The sequence below is a fragment of the Cervus elaphus genome, chromosome 21, assembly GCF_910594005.1.
Source record: "Cervus elaphus chromosome 21, mCerEla1.1, whole genome shotgun sequence".
Taxonomy (NCBI): Eukaryota; Metazoa; Chordata; class Mammalia; order Artiodactyla; family Cervidae; genus Cervus; species Cervus elaphus.
The window spans coordinates 34,720,253-34,739,129 of record NC_057835.1 but is presented as its reverse complement, the minus strand read 5'-3'; the positions used below and the strand labels follow the sequence as shown (position 1 = coordinate 34,739,129).

At 37.9% G+C, this 18,877-nt stretch overlaps 1 protein-coding gene across 1 annotated transcript in view; it reads left to right on the top strand.

Annotated features, from left to right (window-relative positions):
- Nucleotides 1-18,877, top strand: part of ARFGEF1 (ADP ribosylation factor guanine nucleotide exchange factor 1) — a 127,817-nt gene that overhangs the window by 82,281 nt on the left and 26,659 nt on the right. The window contains exons 14-22 of the mRNA XM_043879457.1: nucleotides 233-434; nucleotides 2,875-2,986; nucleotides 3,328-3,533; nucleotides 3,801-3,885; nucleotides 7,575-7,746; nucleotides 9,728-9,879; nucleotides 13,201-13,329; nucleotides 14,242-14,400; nucleotides 14,646-14,796. Coding sequence (XP_043735392.1) covers nucleotides 233-434; nucleotides 2,875-2,986; nucleotides 3,328-3,533; nucleotides 3,801-3,885; nucleotides 7,575-7,746; nucleotides 9,728-9,879; nucleotides 13,201-13,329; nucleotides 14,242-14,400; nucleotides 14,646-14,796 — 1,368 coding nt within the window. The remainder of the gene's footprint in view (nucleotides 1-232; nucleotides 435-2,874; nucleotides 2,987-3,327; nucleotides 3,534-3,800; nucleotides 3,886-7,574; nucleotides 7,747-9,727; nucleotides 9,880-13,200; nucleotides 13,330-14,241; nucleotides 14,401-14,645; nucleotides 14,797-18,877) is intronic.

Here is an 18,877-nt window from a genome sequence, read left to right as displayed (position 1 = left end):
AGAAACCCAGTGAATACTCAGCACTGTAGTTGTGAAAAGAACTGATGGTGCAAATTGTACACGTACTAATTGCAGTGTGTTTTAGTATCAGTGTGTATGATCTGTTACGGCACTTAATACGTTATTTGTATTAAATAATAGATATGTAAGCAACATGAAAGTATCTTGCCTTATTTGAGAAATCTTTTTCCATTGACAGAATAATTTATTAAGACAGTTTTTCTACTTACAGGTCAGGAAAAACCCTCAGAGCAAGAGACGAGTGAAATAAAACACCCAGAGACAATAAACAGATATGGAAGTTTAAATTCCCTGGAGTCAACGTCGTCATCAGGAATAGGCAGCTACAGCACACAGATGTCTGGCACTGATAATCCGGAGCAGTTCGAAGTCCTCAAGCAACAAAAAGAAATAATAGAGCAAGGGATAGACTTGTGAGTGCACCATTTTAAGGAGAATGTCACTGAATATTCCTCTGCCACTTCTGTGCCGCCTTGTCCTGGGTTTCTTTACATCTTTGGGTTATATTTAGTCCCTTCTTATTCCCACCCTTCAGTGAATAAAATGGGGCAGAGTTTCCCAGACCCAAGACTTCCAGTGACTCCTTAGTCCGTGCCCCTTGTTCATTGGAGTCCAGCCCAGACAGACCCTTGTGATGTGTGTTAATTTTGTACCGTGTTTTACATGCTGTTGAACATTATCCAGGCAGTTTTGCTTTGTTCATTCAGCTCAGGTGCAGAATCCCCCATTGTATTTCCTAAGCAGGTAAGAACCCAAAAAATTTCAACTATAGAACGTCTCCTGCTAGTGTTGCTCCTTTATAGGCTTTATATTTTCCTCACTTCAGTTACAGATGTGCTACTTTTATTAGTGATTTATTGTTACTGCTTGCATTTTTATATGTTGATAAGGTGATCACCTCCTTTTCAGACTTGGATACTATACCAGACCCTGCTCTTGTGAAGTCAGTTTTCCTGCTAAGCTGTGTGCTATCAGCTCCTGGGCTGTTTTGGGTCTAAATAGGCCCATACTGCTTTCTTTCCTCTTATCGCCCATCTCTTCTTTCAGAGAGATTCTCTAAGGAAAACTGAACTTGCTGGCCTTTCTCTATGAATCTCAATCCATGAATCTAAACTGTTTAAAAAAATACCCTTATATGTTTACTTGGCTTGCTACCTCGACTGTAAAGCATTTCTTCCTGAATCTTAAGCAGCAGCTTTTGCTAAATATTCAGGGGTCCCTTTTTGCTGTTAATGTAAAAGAAAAAAGTTGATGAAATGTATACATATTCATTGTCATAAAAATATAAAATCTCAAAAGTAGCCTCAGAAACAGCCATCAATACTTCCTCTCTGTCTGGGATGATTTTTCCTCAGTTAGAGTGAGAGCCTCTGAAGAGCAGAGGTTGTGTTTATCTTTGGGGAGAATGCTTGGTTTTGATTTATGTATGTGGCAGCAGTTTAATTAGGAGTTGATAGGGGCGTGTTGGGAGAACAGATCAGGGAAGGACGTTTCAGACAGAACGGCCCTGCCAGAGGGACGGGAGGACGTTTGAGGACCATGGTTAAGTGCGGCAGGGGTGGAGGTGGGCGGGTAGTGGCAGGAGGTGACATGAGGGCATTGAGTTGGATCCAGATTACAGGGGCCTCTTTTCTCCGTGTAAAGGAAGTTCTGTCTTGTTCTCGGCGTTGGTGTGCTATTGAAGGATTTTAAGCCAGAGGACCAGCAATGATAGATTTCTGTTTTCAACACATGACTTTGCCAGCAGCCTGAAGAAATTATTAGAATGTGAGCAAAACAAGAGATAGGGAGACCAGTTAGGAGCTCTTGCAGTACCCAGGTGATGGGGCCCCAAACTAATTATTGGACCAATGAAAGGAGAAAGGAAATGATTTAGAAACAGAGAGGTGACACTTAACTTAGATATTAAGCCATGAAGGAGAATTCTCCACTGAATGGAGCACAAGGGCATGTGGAGGAAATAAGATGCTGCAAATGCTTTTTGTTTAGGGAATAAGAAGGGGGTGCATGGAGGTGGATGAGAGAGGAACGAGCTGTATGGAGGAAGGTTTTGTATGTCTGTCTAATCAGTGTGAGCTTTATTTTGAAAACACTGGGTGTATAAATTTTTTTTATGAAGGAAATAACACCATCAGGTTATAGTTAAAACAGTCACCAAAATTCCAGTTATGTGTTTCAAAAGCAGGAAACTTAGAATTAATCATTGGATAAAAGGAGAATGAGCCAAGATTGCTTGAGCACTTGCTGCTGCTAAGTCGCTTCAGTCATGTCCGACTCTGTGCGACCCCATAGACAGCAGCCCACCAGGCTCCGCCATCCCTGGGATTCTCCAGGCAAGAACACTGGAGTGGGCTGCCATTTCCTTCTCCAGTGCATGAAAGTGAAAAGTAAACGTAAAGTCGCTCAGTCGTGTCTGACTCTTCGCGACCCCATGGACTGCAGCCTACCAGGCTCCTCCGCCCATGGGATTTTCCAGACACGAGTACTGGAGTGGGTTGCTATTGCCTTCTCCATGAGCACTTAGGGAGACTATATATTAAAAGCATGAGATATTTAGTATTCATATCCTTACTCAGAGTTCATCTAATGAAGGGCCCTATCTCACATAACATGTGAAATGATCTGTATCAATGATAAAGATTGCCCTCCATTTGAGATTCTTGTCTAAGAAGAAAAAATAAAGAAAACTTTGCATAATGTATTATTTTTTGTGCACTTGTTCATTGATTATTTTAAGTAAACTGTTTTTCTGAGTGCTGGAAAGCACTGTAATTTACTGTAGTTTTAGATCTTTTCAGGGACTATGAATGATTTCCTGTTTCTAATGTTCCTTTTAACTTTAACGTCATCCAGATTTACTAAGAAACCAAAGAGAGGAATCCAGTACCTCCAAGAACAAGGGATGCTTGGCACCACCCCTGAAGACATTGCCCAGTTCTTACACCAAGAGGAAAGATTAGACTCAGTAAGAGCACCATGTTACTTCATCCTAGCCTTTTCTGTAGGATTTCTTTTTAAGTTAATAATAATGTGTGTTGCTGCCCCTTTCAAATGCCCTCCTAAGTATGTTAAAATAAGCTAGCTGTTCTTACTTTTGCTTTTTAATTGTCTATACTCAAAAAAAATCTTGATTTTTGTTTAATGCATTTGGTACGTTTAACTTCTTGTTCAAAATAGTTAATTAACCCTGTGGCTAATGGACTAGTTAACTGTGGATCTTATGGACTTCTCTGCTTTTTCAAAAATTGGGTTTGTGGGAAATGTAATGTTCCACTAGGATATCAATTTCTGTCTTTTATTCTTCAGACTCAAGTGGGTGAATTCCTGGGAGATAATGATAAATTTAACAAAGAAGTCATGTATGCTTATGTGGACCAACATGACTTCTCAGGAAAAGATTTTGTTTCAGCCCTTCGTATGTTTCTGGAAGGATTCCGTCTTCCAGGGGAAGCTCAGAAAATTGATCGATTGATGGAAAAATTTGCTGCAAGATATCTAGAATGCAACCAAGGGTAAGCAGGATTCAGATTCAAATGTTTATTGATTGCTGGCTGTATCCAGACCCTCTTCTGGGAGTCTCGGGTGATCCATAACCCCCTGCCCCAGGGAACTTAGATTGTCTGTAATCTGAAAGTGATGAGACAGTTCCATAAAATATTATGAGATAGAACATAAATCTTGAGAGAGAAAATGAAAAGTGATGCGGGGTTAGAGGTAAGTTATTTAAATGATACATGTAAACTGTATAAGTTTATAACATGACACATTTATTTTTCCAGACAAACCCTTTTTGCTAGTGCGGATACTGCTTATGTTTTGGCTTATTCAATTATCATGCTGACCACAGATCTCCACAGTCCACAGGTATGGTATTAATCATAATTTTAAAATATCAAACATCCAAGAAGTGTTTAAATTTCATTTGCCTCATAAAATTGTAATTCCTTCTTAAATATTAAGGAACTGTCACTTGATTTCTGATAGCCACTAATAAAAACATTATTTTTAAGGTTTTAGGTTTAGTTTCCAAAAACTTGGGGGAAGTTATCTTTATAAATAAACCTATTTGCAAGAATTTCTTAATGCTTCTTAGGGATAAGCTCTTAATGATACTTGTTGCTCTTGAGAGAAGAAATAAACTATATACTTATTATTAAGCAGAGATGAACTGGACAAATTGTAAAGTTTAAGATTAAACTTTATAGGAATTTTTTGGATATATATTTTGAGGTGTTTAAGGCAGGATTGATACAGAAAGTGTTGACCACATGTAAGATTTTAATCATTTAAAATTTGTCTTTGGCTTACTACTGGCAGTATTATAGAAGCAACTCACTTCCAGGGCTTTTCATTATCTAGCATGACACTTTTTCCATGGTTTTATGAAGCAGTCTACAGATAAAAACTTATTTGAATATTTTCATATCAAGAGTTTTCTGTCAGGTTTTTCAGTCTAAACCAAAAGTGACTTTACATTTTACACTGCCTCCCTTTGTTTTCAGAAGGTCATACTTTTAACAAATTTTGTTGTGTTAATGAATTATAACATTAAATGCATCTGTGTCATATCTTCTTAATCTTCTTTATTGTGGTTGATTTACAGTGTTGTGCCAACCTCTGCTCTACAGCAAAGTGACTGTTATACACATGTGAGAGTGATAGTCGCTTGGTCGTGTCTGACTCTTTGCAAGCCAGTGGACTGTAGCCCTCCAGGCTTCTCTGTCCATGGGATTCTCCGGGCAAGAATACTGGTGTGGGTTGCCATTCCCTCCTCCAAGGGATCTTCCTGACTCGGGGATAGAACCCACGTCCCCCACGTTGCAGGCAGATTCTTTACTATCTGAGCCACCAGGGAAGCCCCAGTTATACACATAGACATTCTTTTTTTAATATTCTTATCGATTACAGTTTATCATAGGATATTGAATATAATCCCCTGTTCTGTATAGTACAACGTTGTTGTTTATCCATCCTATATATAATAGTTGACATCTGCTAATCGCATACTCCCAGTTCTTCCTTCCCCTCCTCCCTTCTCCTTGGCAACCACAAGTCTCTTCTCTATGTCTGTTGAGTCTTTCTGTTTTGTAGATAAGTTCATTTGTGCCATATTTTAGATTCCTCATACATTCTTATATATGTACATTCTCATGTAGGTTATTTTCTTCTAAAACTTCCTTGAATGTTGTTTCACAGTTTCCAGATTGTTAAAATTTTCTGGACACATACCAGTTAGGGAGCATTCTCTCAAAATCAGTGCCGTGTCCTTGTGGCCCTGTCGCTGTCACTGACCACGTGCGTGAAGTCCCACACTCCAGCAGTGCACACTGCCTCTGAGATGCTGCTCCCTGTCAGGCTGGTGTCCTTGCTCCCATTCAGCCTGCCAGCTCTCAAACAGCTTGGGAGTCCCTGTGAGGATAGGTGGCCTGTTAGAAAATTGAACCCCATAATCAGGACCCTATGTGATTTATGATGCAGGACCAGATGAACTGTAACAAATGGTAGCTTTTTTTTTTTTTAAAGAACACAAGTAACTTTAAAGAATTTTCTTAAGACTAATTCTCTGCATTCTTGTTTTCAGAGCTAAAATATAAGTGAATTCCACAAGTCATTTATGTTCCTTTACTAACTAGAACATTTATAGTTAGACTACCTTTTATATATAGTGTGAATCAGTTTTTAAAGTTTGAGATATATTTAGAACATGTTAAATTTTTTTGTTTATTCATCTTCATCAGTGGTAACAATTGGCTTGAAGAGATTTAAGCATTAATACTTAATTAGGCACAGCTTAATTTAAACATATAAGAATAAATGTCAAGAGTAAAGTGTTCCATAAAAGATGAGCCAGAGAAGAAAAAGTAGCATTATGTTTTACACTACTCCCAGAACCCTGCTGTGGCAGAAGTATTCCGTTTGAGCAGTGTGTTTTTATTTTCTGTACCTGAAACTAATGTATTCTCTTCTCTAATGTTCTGGGAGCTCCTTGCTCTCCCTCCCAACCTAGATCCACAAATATACTTTATTGCTACTTCAGATTTTCTGCCAAGATTTGTTTTGTGTCCGTCTCTGTCTCTCATTGGTATGATGTTAAAATATTGTACCATGTTCAGAATTTCCAGTGATGTTAATCTTGTAGCCTGTTACTGGAAGCATTTGTGTGGTCATTTATTTTGATGTCCCTGGGTCATTGCCTTTTTAGTACTCATTAGAAATTGAGGTGAAATGGCTTTATTTTAATGTTTTTTAAGTGCCTTAACTCAAGTTTTTGAAGTTTTAGTATATTAGAGTGTTTTTCCCTTGAGTAATAATGATTACATTTGAAAACTTTTATGGTAACATTTTTACTTTTTTGTAGGAAAACTGGTTGGTTCTCTCATCTTTTCTGACATTCTAGAAAGATCTGTTTGCAGAGTAGTCAGAACAGGTGGTGCAGTGGTAAAGAACCCGTCTGCCAATGCGGGAGTCGTAAGAGACGTGGGTTTGATCCCTGGGTCAGGAAGATCCCCTGGAGGAGGGCACGGCAACCCACTCCAGTATTCCTGCCTGGAGAATTCCATGGACAGAGGAACCTAGTGGGCTACAATCCATGGGGTCGCAAAGAGCCGTACACGACTGAGCACGCACAAACACAAAACTAGTTAAATGTTTGTATCCCAGTTAGTATGTCTTCTGGACCTTTTGGTTTCTCTATAGTTATTTTTGCAAACTTCTGATCATTTACTCCTGATGTTGACTGTTATTTCATATACCTTCTTAAAAATTTACAAGAGCTTTATCTTTAGAGGTGCCTTAAATTCTTTGTGGAAAGTGGTAGGAATATATTTAACTAATAAGTAAATGTATCTTCAGAGATGTCATGACTTCTGGGTTTTATCCACAGGGTTTGGGGATGTAAAGCAGAGAAGTTTTGGTTGCATTAGTTACCAAGTTCAGTGGCAGGGCCACCATCATACATACTACAGATTTATACTTCACAGTCTTACCATTGGTATGCAGCATGATGTTCCTGTTGTGCGTATCCTTAAACAAAACGAAAAGTTCAAAGAATACTTGGTCCACATCACCTAGCATTCAGTTAACTGCTGAGTCAGTCAGCAAGGCTGTTATCTGATTTTAAATAAATTTCAGCTCTTATTACTCTCATATCCATTGTTACATAAAATCAGTTCTCAAATCATTAGCAAACACACTTATGTTTTTTGAATGCAGATCTGAATCTTTTTGGTAGCATAAGTTTCTAATGATTGTTATGATCCTTTTTTAAAGACTCTGGCTAGAGCTCTTAAACCTTGGGCAAAAACAGTTTCATTATTCCATCTGCCTGTTTTCTTATCACAGATCACTCAGGGGGGCATCACAGCAAGGTGAATTAGCATACTGCCAACCTAGGTCTTTGCTACATTGTCCTCATTTTCTGTGACTTCCTTTTTTTACTTTAATGTCTGCCTTGTTTTGTATTTTCCACTTTCTGTCTCATGGTATTTATAAATTCTCTTATATGAGTATTTTTCTGTTCATTTTTAAGAATTATAACAGTTGTTCATTTCTAGGTTAAAAATAAAATGACCAAGGAACAGTACATTAAGATGAATAGAGGCATCAATGACAGTAAAGATCTCCCTGAAGAGTATCTGTCAGCCATCTATAATGAAATAGCTGGAAAAAAGATATCGATGAAAGAAACGAAGGAGTTGACAATCCCTGCAAAGTCAAGTAAACAGAGTAAGTGTCCAGATCAACTGAATCCTGGTTGTTTAGGAGGAAAAAATATGGTTCTTAAAAAGTTAAGTTAGAGTAGACCAAGTATCACTTATTCTAATGAAAAGTATTATAATACATTGTTTGATGATCTGATTATGTCTTTCTCCATATCCTGAAGAAAGATAGCACTGATCAATGATAAATGGAAAATGCTACATACTATGCATGAATTAGCATGCATTGAGTATACACTTGTCCACCAGGCAGTTAATCTCAGCACGGACTTGGAGAGCAGAGAGATTGCTTAGGCAGCCCCAGTAGTCAGACTTCAACTCTTCTTTCTTCTGCCTCTTTGTTGTCTTATTTTCATTGGTTCACCTGTCATTACACGTTAACAGAAGCTAGAAGTAGGGGTGATTGAAGAAGATGGGGAAGGTTAGGATCATGGGGGTCGGGGGGTTGGAAATCACTACTTGACGTACACCACAAATTATGTCACTCTGGCGTTCCTAGATCTGACCGGCGTCATGAGCTCCCTGTGCCTGGCTCCATTCTCAACATTCTGTCTGTATAGACAGTGGTGATTAAAGTAGAGCTAAAACCAGACTGCAGGCATGAGGTTAGGGTAGTGGCTCAGTAATACAGAAGGAGAGCGCCTGCCTTTCTGAGCAGCTTCCACTTGGAAATGAAATCTCAAGCTTCATCAAAAAAAACAGATTGCAGCAGCAAAATTTTGTTGACATGTTATTGGTGTTCAGTTGCTAAGTCGTATCCGACTCTTTACGACCCAATAGACTGTGACCGTTGACAGGAGAGAGGGTCCAGAAGGCCTGTGTGATATGTGTGTTTCTAGAAGTTGATGAAGAATTACAGGGTGGGAGTCAGAGACTCCGGAGATAATGTTAGAAGGAATAGGGGAGTATAAATGGCCTTCTTTTTGGGGAGTATAGGAGTGATTCTGAGGAATTTTAGTAAGTTCTCCCTCATTTTATAGACAAGGAAGCAGAAGTGCAGAGACCTAGGACCCTTAAAGGATCTGTGAGCTGAGTGCAGTGTGGAAGCTTTTGTTAAATCTCTGTGCCTAAAACCTGACGAGTGGCAAAGGCTGACCCAGGAGTCAGCATCCTTGGCTCTTAACTGCAGTCCGACACCAGTCAGCATTCACATGGTAGCGTCATTCTCTAATACTTAAAAAATCGTTAAGTGTATTAATCAGGATTTCATTTTTACACCTGAGTAGATGCCAATTAGCTGATTTCATTTTCTTTTTCATACCCACATAATGACGTCTTCCTATCCCTCTTTCTCTGGTCTGTTCTGTGTACAGTGCTAGGAAGTCACTGGGAACTCTGGGTGTAGGAAGGGGGTGGCAGTGTGCTGAAATTCTGCAGTCATCCTGAATGTGAGGCCTCTGTTTTCTTCTTAACTCATGAGATCCCTCAGGTCGTACAGGTGTACCGTGGCCTCTCGTCTGTTCTAGCCCTTGTTTGGGTTGTTTCCCTGGCGCTTTCAGTGTGACAGATTTGTGCCTACTCTTGTCCCTTTTCGTAGATTTTCTGCATATCCCTGAAGCCTAGTTGAGGATTTTTTTCCCCCCCCCCCATTTTTGAGGTGAAATTCTTATAACACAAAATAAACTGTTTTGAAGTGAACAGTTACTGGTGTTTAGTACCTTCAAAGTGTTGTGCAACCACCACCTTAATATAGTTCCCAAATATTTCATCACCCCCAATAAAGTCCTGTATCCATTAAGCAGTTCTTCCACATTCCCTGCCTTTCCTCAGCCTCTGGCTGGCACCAGTCTGCTTTCTTTTTTATGGATTTACTACTCTGGATATTTCATCTAAATGGAATCATATGTTATGTGTCCTTTGCATCTGGCTTCTTAGGACCATTTTGAATTAGTATTCATTGATTGTGTTGATTATTTTATGCTGAAACATCAAAATATCATTCTTAAAGGCTTTATATATTAAATGCTTAATGGTGTTTGCTGTTTCAGACGTAGCCAGTGAAAAACAAAGAAGACTCTTGTATAACTTAGAGATGGAACAGATGGCCAAGACCGCTAAAGCGCTCATGGAGGCTGTGAGCCACGTTCAGGCACCTTTCACTAGTGCCACACATTTGGAGCATGTGAGACCCATGTTTAAGGTAAGAGTTATTAACGACTTTTGGTTATAGTATATACATTTATATATACTGCTGTTCAGCATATTTTTAAGTTAAGGCAGTACGGTGATACAACGCATTAGTATAGACCCAGAAGTGAAAGCCATTATTATTTAGGTATGCATGATTAGTAATTGATAGGTAGGTGTGTGACCTTAGGAATAGAAAGGTTTGGGGAGAATTCATCTCTGGCCTGGTTTCCCCTGAGTTCTCTTTAGATCTCGGGGGTTCCCTGACATCTCAAAGTGACCTTGAGCCTCTTGCTATCTTCCAGTGCCTATGGCCGAGGGGCTAATCTGAGGGTTCTGAGTGCTCCTCGGGCCCAGAAAGTAGCATTGGGAACAAAAGGGAACTTTCTTCTATGTTTATAGATCTAGTTAGGATGGTACTTATTGCTTCTTTATAATTTGATTTTCCATTTCTTCTTCATTTTCCTATACTTTTTTTCTATCCTTTCTTCAAATTCCAGAATGAGTAAGCAGTGCATCATGAGGGTTATAGGGAAGTGGAGGGGAGTCTGGTCAAGGAAAATGGGAATTTTTCCTAGAGAAGGAAAAAATGGGTCAAGTACATGTCCGTTTGTGAGACAGTGCAGTTAGAGGGTCTGTGGAGGGTGAAGGTTATCACTTGAATTCTTCAGACATTAACTGCATTTGTGTGGGTAGTAAAAGATGATGATATTTCAGCTCTAATATGTTATAGTTCTACCCTTGCTTTAAGGTCTGTGTGATCATGATATTTCTAAAAGTTGATGGAGAGTTACAGGCTCAGAGTGGGAATTCGGGGAGAGAATGTTAGAAGAAATAGTGGAGTATCGCCAGCCTCTCTTTTACCGTAATATAGGAAATGAGATTGAAATTAAGAGCACTTATTATGAAATAAGTTACAAAGCAAGTTTTTGTTCTTTTTTGAATAATCTTATCCCTTTGTTTTGTTTGCAAATGTTTTTGGTAGAGAGGAGGTGGAGGATGAAAAAACAAAAAGAAAAGGAACCAGTCATAATTCTGCCACTCAGAACATTTCTCTTACTATATTTACATACTACTTTTTATCTTGTTAAAGAGTTGTGATCCTACTGTGTATAGAATTTTGTAACTTGCTGTTTCTCACGTAAGTGTTTTCCCATGTCATTGGGAATTCTTCATAAATAGCTTTTATGATCTCTTCTCTGGGTTAGGTATCATTTGTTTAATCCTCTGAGCTGGAATTGAGAACCTTTTCTCTCACGCCATTTCTACTGTCATTACCTTTTCAGACAGTGTCCTTCATTTCTCACTCTTAATGCTGGAGTGTTCTCTTGCCTGGTGTCTGGGTCTACTTTTGTGCTTCTCTTACCCATTTACGGAGCACAGAATGTTTAAAATACAAATGAACTGTCACCTTCTTCCTTAAAGCCATTCACTGATTTTGCAACTGTGGTGAAACATAATTCTGGGGGTCTGAATACCATGTGTGGCCTGGCTCCACCTGCCTCCAGCCTTATCACTAGATTTCCTCTTACTGTGCTGCAGTCACACTGGCATTCTTTCTATTTCTAGAGTGCCCTAAATTATTTTTTCTTCAGAGCATTCACACAAGCTGTGTCCTCCGTCTAGAATGCTTTCTCCTTCTTTGCCCAAGTAGTTTCTATTTTCATTGTTACTTTCTTAGTGAGTTCTGCCCTGGCCTCTCTAAATCAGGTCTCCTTTCATACGTGCTATGTTCTTCCTTCACTGTATTTATACATTTATTTATTTTAAACCTTAATGTCTGTGCTAGACTTTAAACTCTGGGAGGCAAGGGAGTACATCTGTTCCGGTGACTTTTCTCAAAGTCTGACACAATGGCTTGGAATTAGTGCTCAGTAAGGAAGCATTGGTTGAGTCAAGGAATAAATGAAAGATTCCTAGAAGTGATGTAATATTAAGGGATGTAGTTAAGAAGCTTTTTATGTATGGCCAAATCATGTTCTACAGAGGCTTATACAGTTGAGCAGACAATTTCACTGTCCCCTGGATGTTATTTAGGTATAATTTGATCATTCTTTAATTTGCAATGGGGTTGTCACAGGCTTAAGAAGCTTATACTTCTTGTATATATTAAATAGGTCTCTAAATAGAGATGTGTTGTTTCTTCACTTAGCATAGGATGCATAATGCATTACTTTCCTGTGCTGCTTTGTATTTTAAAGTCCTGCCAGTCATATGCTTCCCATAACATCTCTTTGTAGTGGCAGTCCAGGTACTAAAGAGGAAGAAATGAGGTTCAGAAAGAAAGAGGAGAAATAAGTGACAAGGCTAAGACTGAAAGTTAGGTACTGTGACTTATGTTCCTTTGTTTAGGAATTACACTTCTGCACTTCCTGAGGTTACAAAGCTGTGGGTAATTCTGTCTTAATAATGCAGAAATTTTTTTTTAGATCTTTTAAAAATTCCAGTTATTGTTTCTGTGCCATGTTGTCATAAATACTCTTCATCTGTACATAGTTCTGCTTCGTTTTGACTTATTAAAAGCAGCAAATACTCTTATCAGACATTTCAAAGTTATACACACACACACACACATATATATACCAGTATATACACACCAGTATATACGTATATGTTTTGATATGAAGACTTTCAGTAGTCAAGGGTACCTCTCTTTTTTAAAATTTTATATTACAGTTTCAGAAGGTATTTAATTTTGATAAAATTTAGTGTTTGTTGGTTTCATAGTCTGTAAAGAAAATGTATTTTATTGAACTATATTTTAAAATATTGTTCAACTAGGAGCCAGAGATATCATTGCTGTCTCAATGTAAAATAGTAATATTTTACTAGAAAAAATATAAGGCTAAATGACACCCACAGAACAGGCTTAAAGAAAAGAGAGTAATGTAAGTCTTACAAGTAGAAAACAGTTAAAAGGATTTTTTTGGAAATAAAATTAGTCCATGAAATATTGCAAGAGACACAGCTTGCAGAGAGAGATGAATTCTGAAGTCAGGGGTAAAATTAATATAATTTATGAATATAGACTATCCCCATTTTTTATTAATGTGAATAACTCATAGGTGCTGTGCTTAAAATGTATCTACCATCGTCTCTTGAATTTACAATTTTGCTCTTCCACTTACTTAAGCCCAGGCAGCATTATATAGTTTCTCTTTTTTTTCTAAGAAAGCTCTCCAAATAACTATGCCTAGAAACTCATTGCTCTTTTTCAGAACTTCCACAAATCATTTATTGTCTGAAAGCTTTGAGAAATGTTAATGTGGTCTTATCTTAAAGTTTAGTTATCATTTGATATTCATGATACATTTTAAATTTTTACCTTTTCTAGTTGGCTTGGACCCCTTTTCTGGCTGCATTCAGTGTGGGTCTACAAGACTGTGACGACACTGAAGTAGCCTCTCTTTGCCTGGAAGGTATAAGATGTGCAATCAGAATTGCATGCATTTTCAGCATTCAGGTAACAGAATTTTGCGTTTGTAGCCAGTCTGGAAAACATCAATTATTTATGTCATTACTATAGTTTAAATTATTTCTTGTGTTGACAGTGTTAAAAAACTAATTTCAAGTTTATAGTGGAATTTAAATGAATCTTAATGTTTTAAGTTTCCAAGAAGCTGTGACAAAACAGGGTAGTTCTCTGTTGATGTGTCTGCCATTCATCATAATAACTTCGTGTTGCAGGTTTTTTCTGTATAGAATATTAGCTGTGTGGAAAATTTCTAAGAGTTTGAATTCCTGTATTGTAATTTGAATATCTTATTTATATTGCATGTTCTTACTTATTGAAGCATATAATACTTTTTTCATATTTTATATTTATAGATATTATTTTATAACTTTATTTAAGTCTAAGAACAGGTTATCTTTAAGAGACTCAAGTATCAAGGACATAATTCTTATGAAGATAGTCCTTTCTAATAAATTATATGCTTTGTCTGATAATAAATTTTATCCAGTGCTTGCCTACTTTCTTTTTGAAAACCCATTTCACATTTAATTATGAATGTTACAGCATAAAAAGCATAGTCTTAACTGTAGGGGGAACATGAGCAAATTTGGAAATCGAGTTTCTGCTACTTCACACAAGTCACTTGACGTATGTGTTCAGTGAATGCTTTCTTACTATATGAATTATTGTTGCTGAAATTTCATCTTCACTTGACACCACCATTCCCTTTCAGTTTTAAAAATTCATCCTTTTTGGCTTCATATTAAAATTTAAAGAACTATAGTTTTGAGGTGTTATATGTAATTCATGACATAGTTGAAAACTTACTAAATTAAGTAAACATTTCATCAGTAGGGAACCAGAGCCTACTCTGTTGTGCTTACAGCCCCGTGAGTTCTCTTTCTCTGTCTCTTTCAACAGCTGGAAAGAGATGCATACGTCCAGGCCCTGGCAAGATTTACCTTACTCACAGTGAGTTCTGGGATTACTGAAATGAAGCAGAAGAACATTGACACAATCAAAACGCTTATCACAGTGGCTCATACAGATGGAAATTACTTAGGAAATTCATGGCATGAGGTATAAGCACTTTCTTTTTTCTTTTGCAATTTGATTTATAAAATGAGCTAACGCTAAATATTATATCACTGACATGCTTAAGTGTTTGGGGAGAAAATTAATCTTGTACATTCAGGATTAAGTACATTTAACTTTTTTATGCTGATTTATAATGTAGCCTGTTTTAAATTGTGACTTTGTACATTTAAATATTTTTATGAAGATTTTTAACACAATTTAAATTTGTTTTCCTTTTTGTAATTAAGATTCTGAAGTGCATCAGTCAGCTGGAGCTTGCTCAACTTATAGGAACTGGAGTGAAGCCTCGGTACATTTCTGGAACAGTGCGAGGCAGAGAAGGATCACTTACTGGAGCGAAAGATCAAGCTCCTGATGAATTTGTGGGGCTAGGGCTAGGTGAGAATTTTTTGAATTACTTTTGTGAAGTATCACAGTTGTTTCTAACTTGCTCAATATAAGTAACTTTATTGTATGAGAGAAATATGATTAGAGGGCTAGGATAAAATGCCCTTTGGCTAACTTTATAAGGGTTAAGCAAGATAACATTGTAAGTCTTTTTTGCATGGTCCAGTTTGCAATATTAAATGACCCTTAGTCTTAACCACATAGTTGAGGGTGGGAGAAATGTGCAGTTTAAAATTACCTCCTTTTACATTAAAAAAAAGAAATGCTGCCATTACAGCGACCTGAATGGACTGATACTTCGTGAACTAAATCAGACAGAGAAAGACAAATATTATATGATGTGATATCACTTACATGTGGAATCTAAAAAATAATACAAGTGACTGTATACAAAACAGAAACAGACTCACAAGCATAGAAAGCAAATTTATGGTCACCGAAAGGAATAGGGAGAGAGGAAGGGATAAATTAGGAGTATGCAGTTAACAGATACAAACTACTATATAGAAAATAGATAAGTGACAAGGGTTTACTATATAACACAGGGAACTATATCCAATATTTACAATAATCTATAGTGGAAAATAATCTGAAAAAATATTTTAAAAAATTACCTGCTTTTAAGACTAAGCAGATAAGTTAATGAGTGAAGGCTTGTTTAAGATGATAAATAGTTGGGGGCACCTGGAGAAAGCATTCACATGCAGATTTTTTTAAACGGCACCATGCAGACATAACCCAAGTCTTAGGCCAGTGTGGAAACTGTCCCATGGCGCCCCTTGAGTTCAGTGCAGCCAGGCGCATCCAGGTTTAACCCAGCAGGAAAAAAGGAAGGTACCATCAAAAGCAGATAAAGAAGAACCAAAACCATACATTTCTAGTCATAAGTGGAAAACATTCTTCCAGGGAAGAAACAAAGGTTAGACGGTCTTTGACTTTGAATGTGTACTTCTGGGTTTGAATTCTTCCATGTTTCTTCTTCACTTGTGCTGCTTCTTCACTTGTGCAAGATGTGTGTGCAAGTTACTTTAATTCTCTGAGCTTCAGGTTCCTCTTTTCCAAACTAATCGTAGTATCTACTTATGGAGTTGTCGGGATTACAATATGTTAACGCGTAAGTGGACTTAGTGCTGCTATACTGTTTCTGCATTGTTGTTTTTGTTCAGTCACTGAGTCATGTCTCACTCTTGGGGACCCCATGGACCGCAGCACACCAGGCTTCCCTGTCCTCCACTATCTCCTGGAGTTTGCTGAAACTCATGTCCATTGAGTCCGTGATGCCATTCAACCATTTCATCCTCTGTTGGCCCCTTCCCCTCCTGCTCTCAATTTTCCCAGCATCAGCGTCTTTTCCAGTGAGTCAGCTCTTCACATCAGGTAGCCAAAGTATTGGAGCTTCAGCTTCAGCATCAGTCCTTCTATTGAATATTCAGGGTTGATTTCCTTTAGGATTGACTGGTTTGATCACCTTGTTGTCCAAGGGACTCTCAAGAGTCTTCTCCAACACCACAGTTCGAAATCATCAGTTCTTCAGTTCTCAGCCTTCTTTATGATCCAGCTCTTGCATGTTTCTGGATTATTCTTTATCTGGCCTCCCTACCTCACTTCTGACAGAGAAATCTAGAAATACAACCTAAAAAAAAAAAAAAAAAAACATGAATACACCTGAGGTCTAAGAATACTTACATTTACCTTTTAAGGCTTTGTGCTATATATAACATTGTACTTCTGGACATTCTCTTTTTATCATTTAGTGGTTTCTCTGTTATTGCCAGCAGTAAAAAGTCTTACAGAAGAATTTGAGACTTGAAAAGCAATCCACAGGGAGGGGAGTAAAAATGAGGACCATGTTGTGGCAACATGTGGACTCATGTTGAGTGAGTTTGCAGTGGTAATTCAGCAGTGCAGTCAGCACCTCATTTGTAAAATACCAGTGGTGTTCTGTGGTTCTGGGAGGTGCAGTTATAGACAGCTGCAGGATTTAGAACTGCTTGAGCACCCGCATGGTTAGTGACTTATATAACCTAGAAGTCTGACTCAGACATTAGAACTCTAATTGTTCCAGAAAGTAGCATGAGATGCAGATGAAAAATATTTACAGGTAAGTGAAGTGAATGTGCATTGGTTGATTCAGCTGCTTTTGAACAGTCTTTCTAAGGCCTCAGGAGTGGAGGAGAGCCCAGATAAAGAGGGGTGAGATCGCCAGGGCTCAGTTTTGGCAAGTAACAGAAGTAGGTTACACTAAAAATAAAATACCAGTGGAATATTTTATTTTCTATTAGTGTTAGTAAAACAAGAGAAATCATACTTGCAGATCATGTTTATTGGAATACTTGAAAATGAGTTAAAATTAATTGGATCATTGTGCTGCTCTGCTGCGTAGGTTGCAAAGAGGTGACCTGACCTGCCTTCTCCCTTCAGGAAAAGGGAATTTATATTAAAATAATCACATTTGGAATCTGGAACTGAGATTGAGATAAAAATTCCAGGCCCCCAAGCCACATGAGCGACTGACCACGCCATTCACCTCTGTGTCATCCACTTCTCTCTGCTCCACGGCCTGCTCCCTTCTGCTCTCATTGCTGAGGGATCAGGTCTCAGGCTCTAGTCTGCGTCCTAGAGGAGCCCCTATGCTGACTCAGCCCTTCTTGGGCAGAGCTCCCCCCGAGTTGAGCTTGTCTCGGTAGTTGGTTCCTGGCTCTCCCAGCATGGCCAGTGTCCACCCTGTGCAGCGGTGTCCTGGCATCTGCTCAGGAAGCTTTAGTCCACACTGAAGCTAGAGGAGGTTGTGGTGCACACAGTTGAGCTGGCTTCATCTGTATATAATTTGTTTTTTAAAAATAAACTATTAGCCTCCTTTGTTAACAGAATCTATACCCCAAATATTGATGTAACCAAGTTAATAGGGCTGAGTGTATATTTATCTCACTTCCTTACAGATGAGATACAAGACTATACTTTTAATATTTGGAAACAGGAAACTTTTGTTATTAAGAATAAATAGCATATGAATTATTAGATTTGAATTATATGCATACTATTATATGTATTACGTATTAAATTTTAAAATTCAGTTGCTTGGTCATATAAATATTGAGTGAATTTAATGACATCTTACATCTTTGTTCTTAGTTAATCTAGATGTTTGTTCTTTGAGTTATTTCTTTGGTAAAACCAAAACTATTGGCTTACTACTTGTACTGTCATACAAATGTTTGATAGATGTCATATATTTATGAAATTGGTTCTTGGATTGTTAGGCATTTTAAATATTCTTTAAATAGGTCTAATGATTACAAATTATTTTATCTAAGTATAGAAGGTACAGAAATCTCTGTGGGAAGGACATTCAGTTGATACACAGACGAAGTTACGTAGTGACTGGCATTCTTTTCTCACAGATTTTTCTTCATTAAATTCCTGTAACATGCTACATACCTCATACTGCCTGACACTATCCTCCTACCACCCCATTTCTCAGTCACGTATTTCAGGCTTTCATCCTTGTTCACTTGTATTACAGAAATAGACCCTTAATTTGTCTGCATGGCTTCAGTGGCTCTTCATGTTTCACTGTGTTCTACAGATATTACCAGAATTATTTTTCAGAAAATAGATCAGATCATGTCGGTCTTTTAAAAGACCTAATGGTTCCCTGTTTTCAAAAGTAGAACATTAAACATGATGGTCAAGGTTCTTCACATTCTGTTTCTGGTCTGTCTGTCCAGCTTCGTCTTTTACTGCTTGTTGCTCTCTCTCCTTCCTTGTCCCCTGCCAGATCATCCTCCTTTATGGTTATATCTGAGTGTGTTGGAACATGAACTTCACATGCCTGCTTCCATTACTTCATATATGCTGCTCCGTCTTCCTGAATTGCTTTTTCTTCTTTCTTTCCCACATGATAATCCTTTCAGATCTAACTTGAATTAATATTTCATAATACGTGAAAACTTGCCATTTCATAATACGTGAAAACCCGCATTCTCCCCTTCCCCTATAAAAATTAGTTCTGTTTAGCCATGCTTGTGTTACATATATATAATTAGTTGAGTTCAGCCATGAAGTAATCATC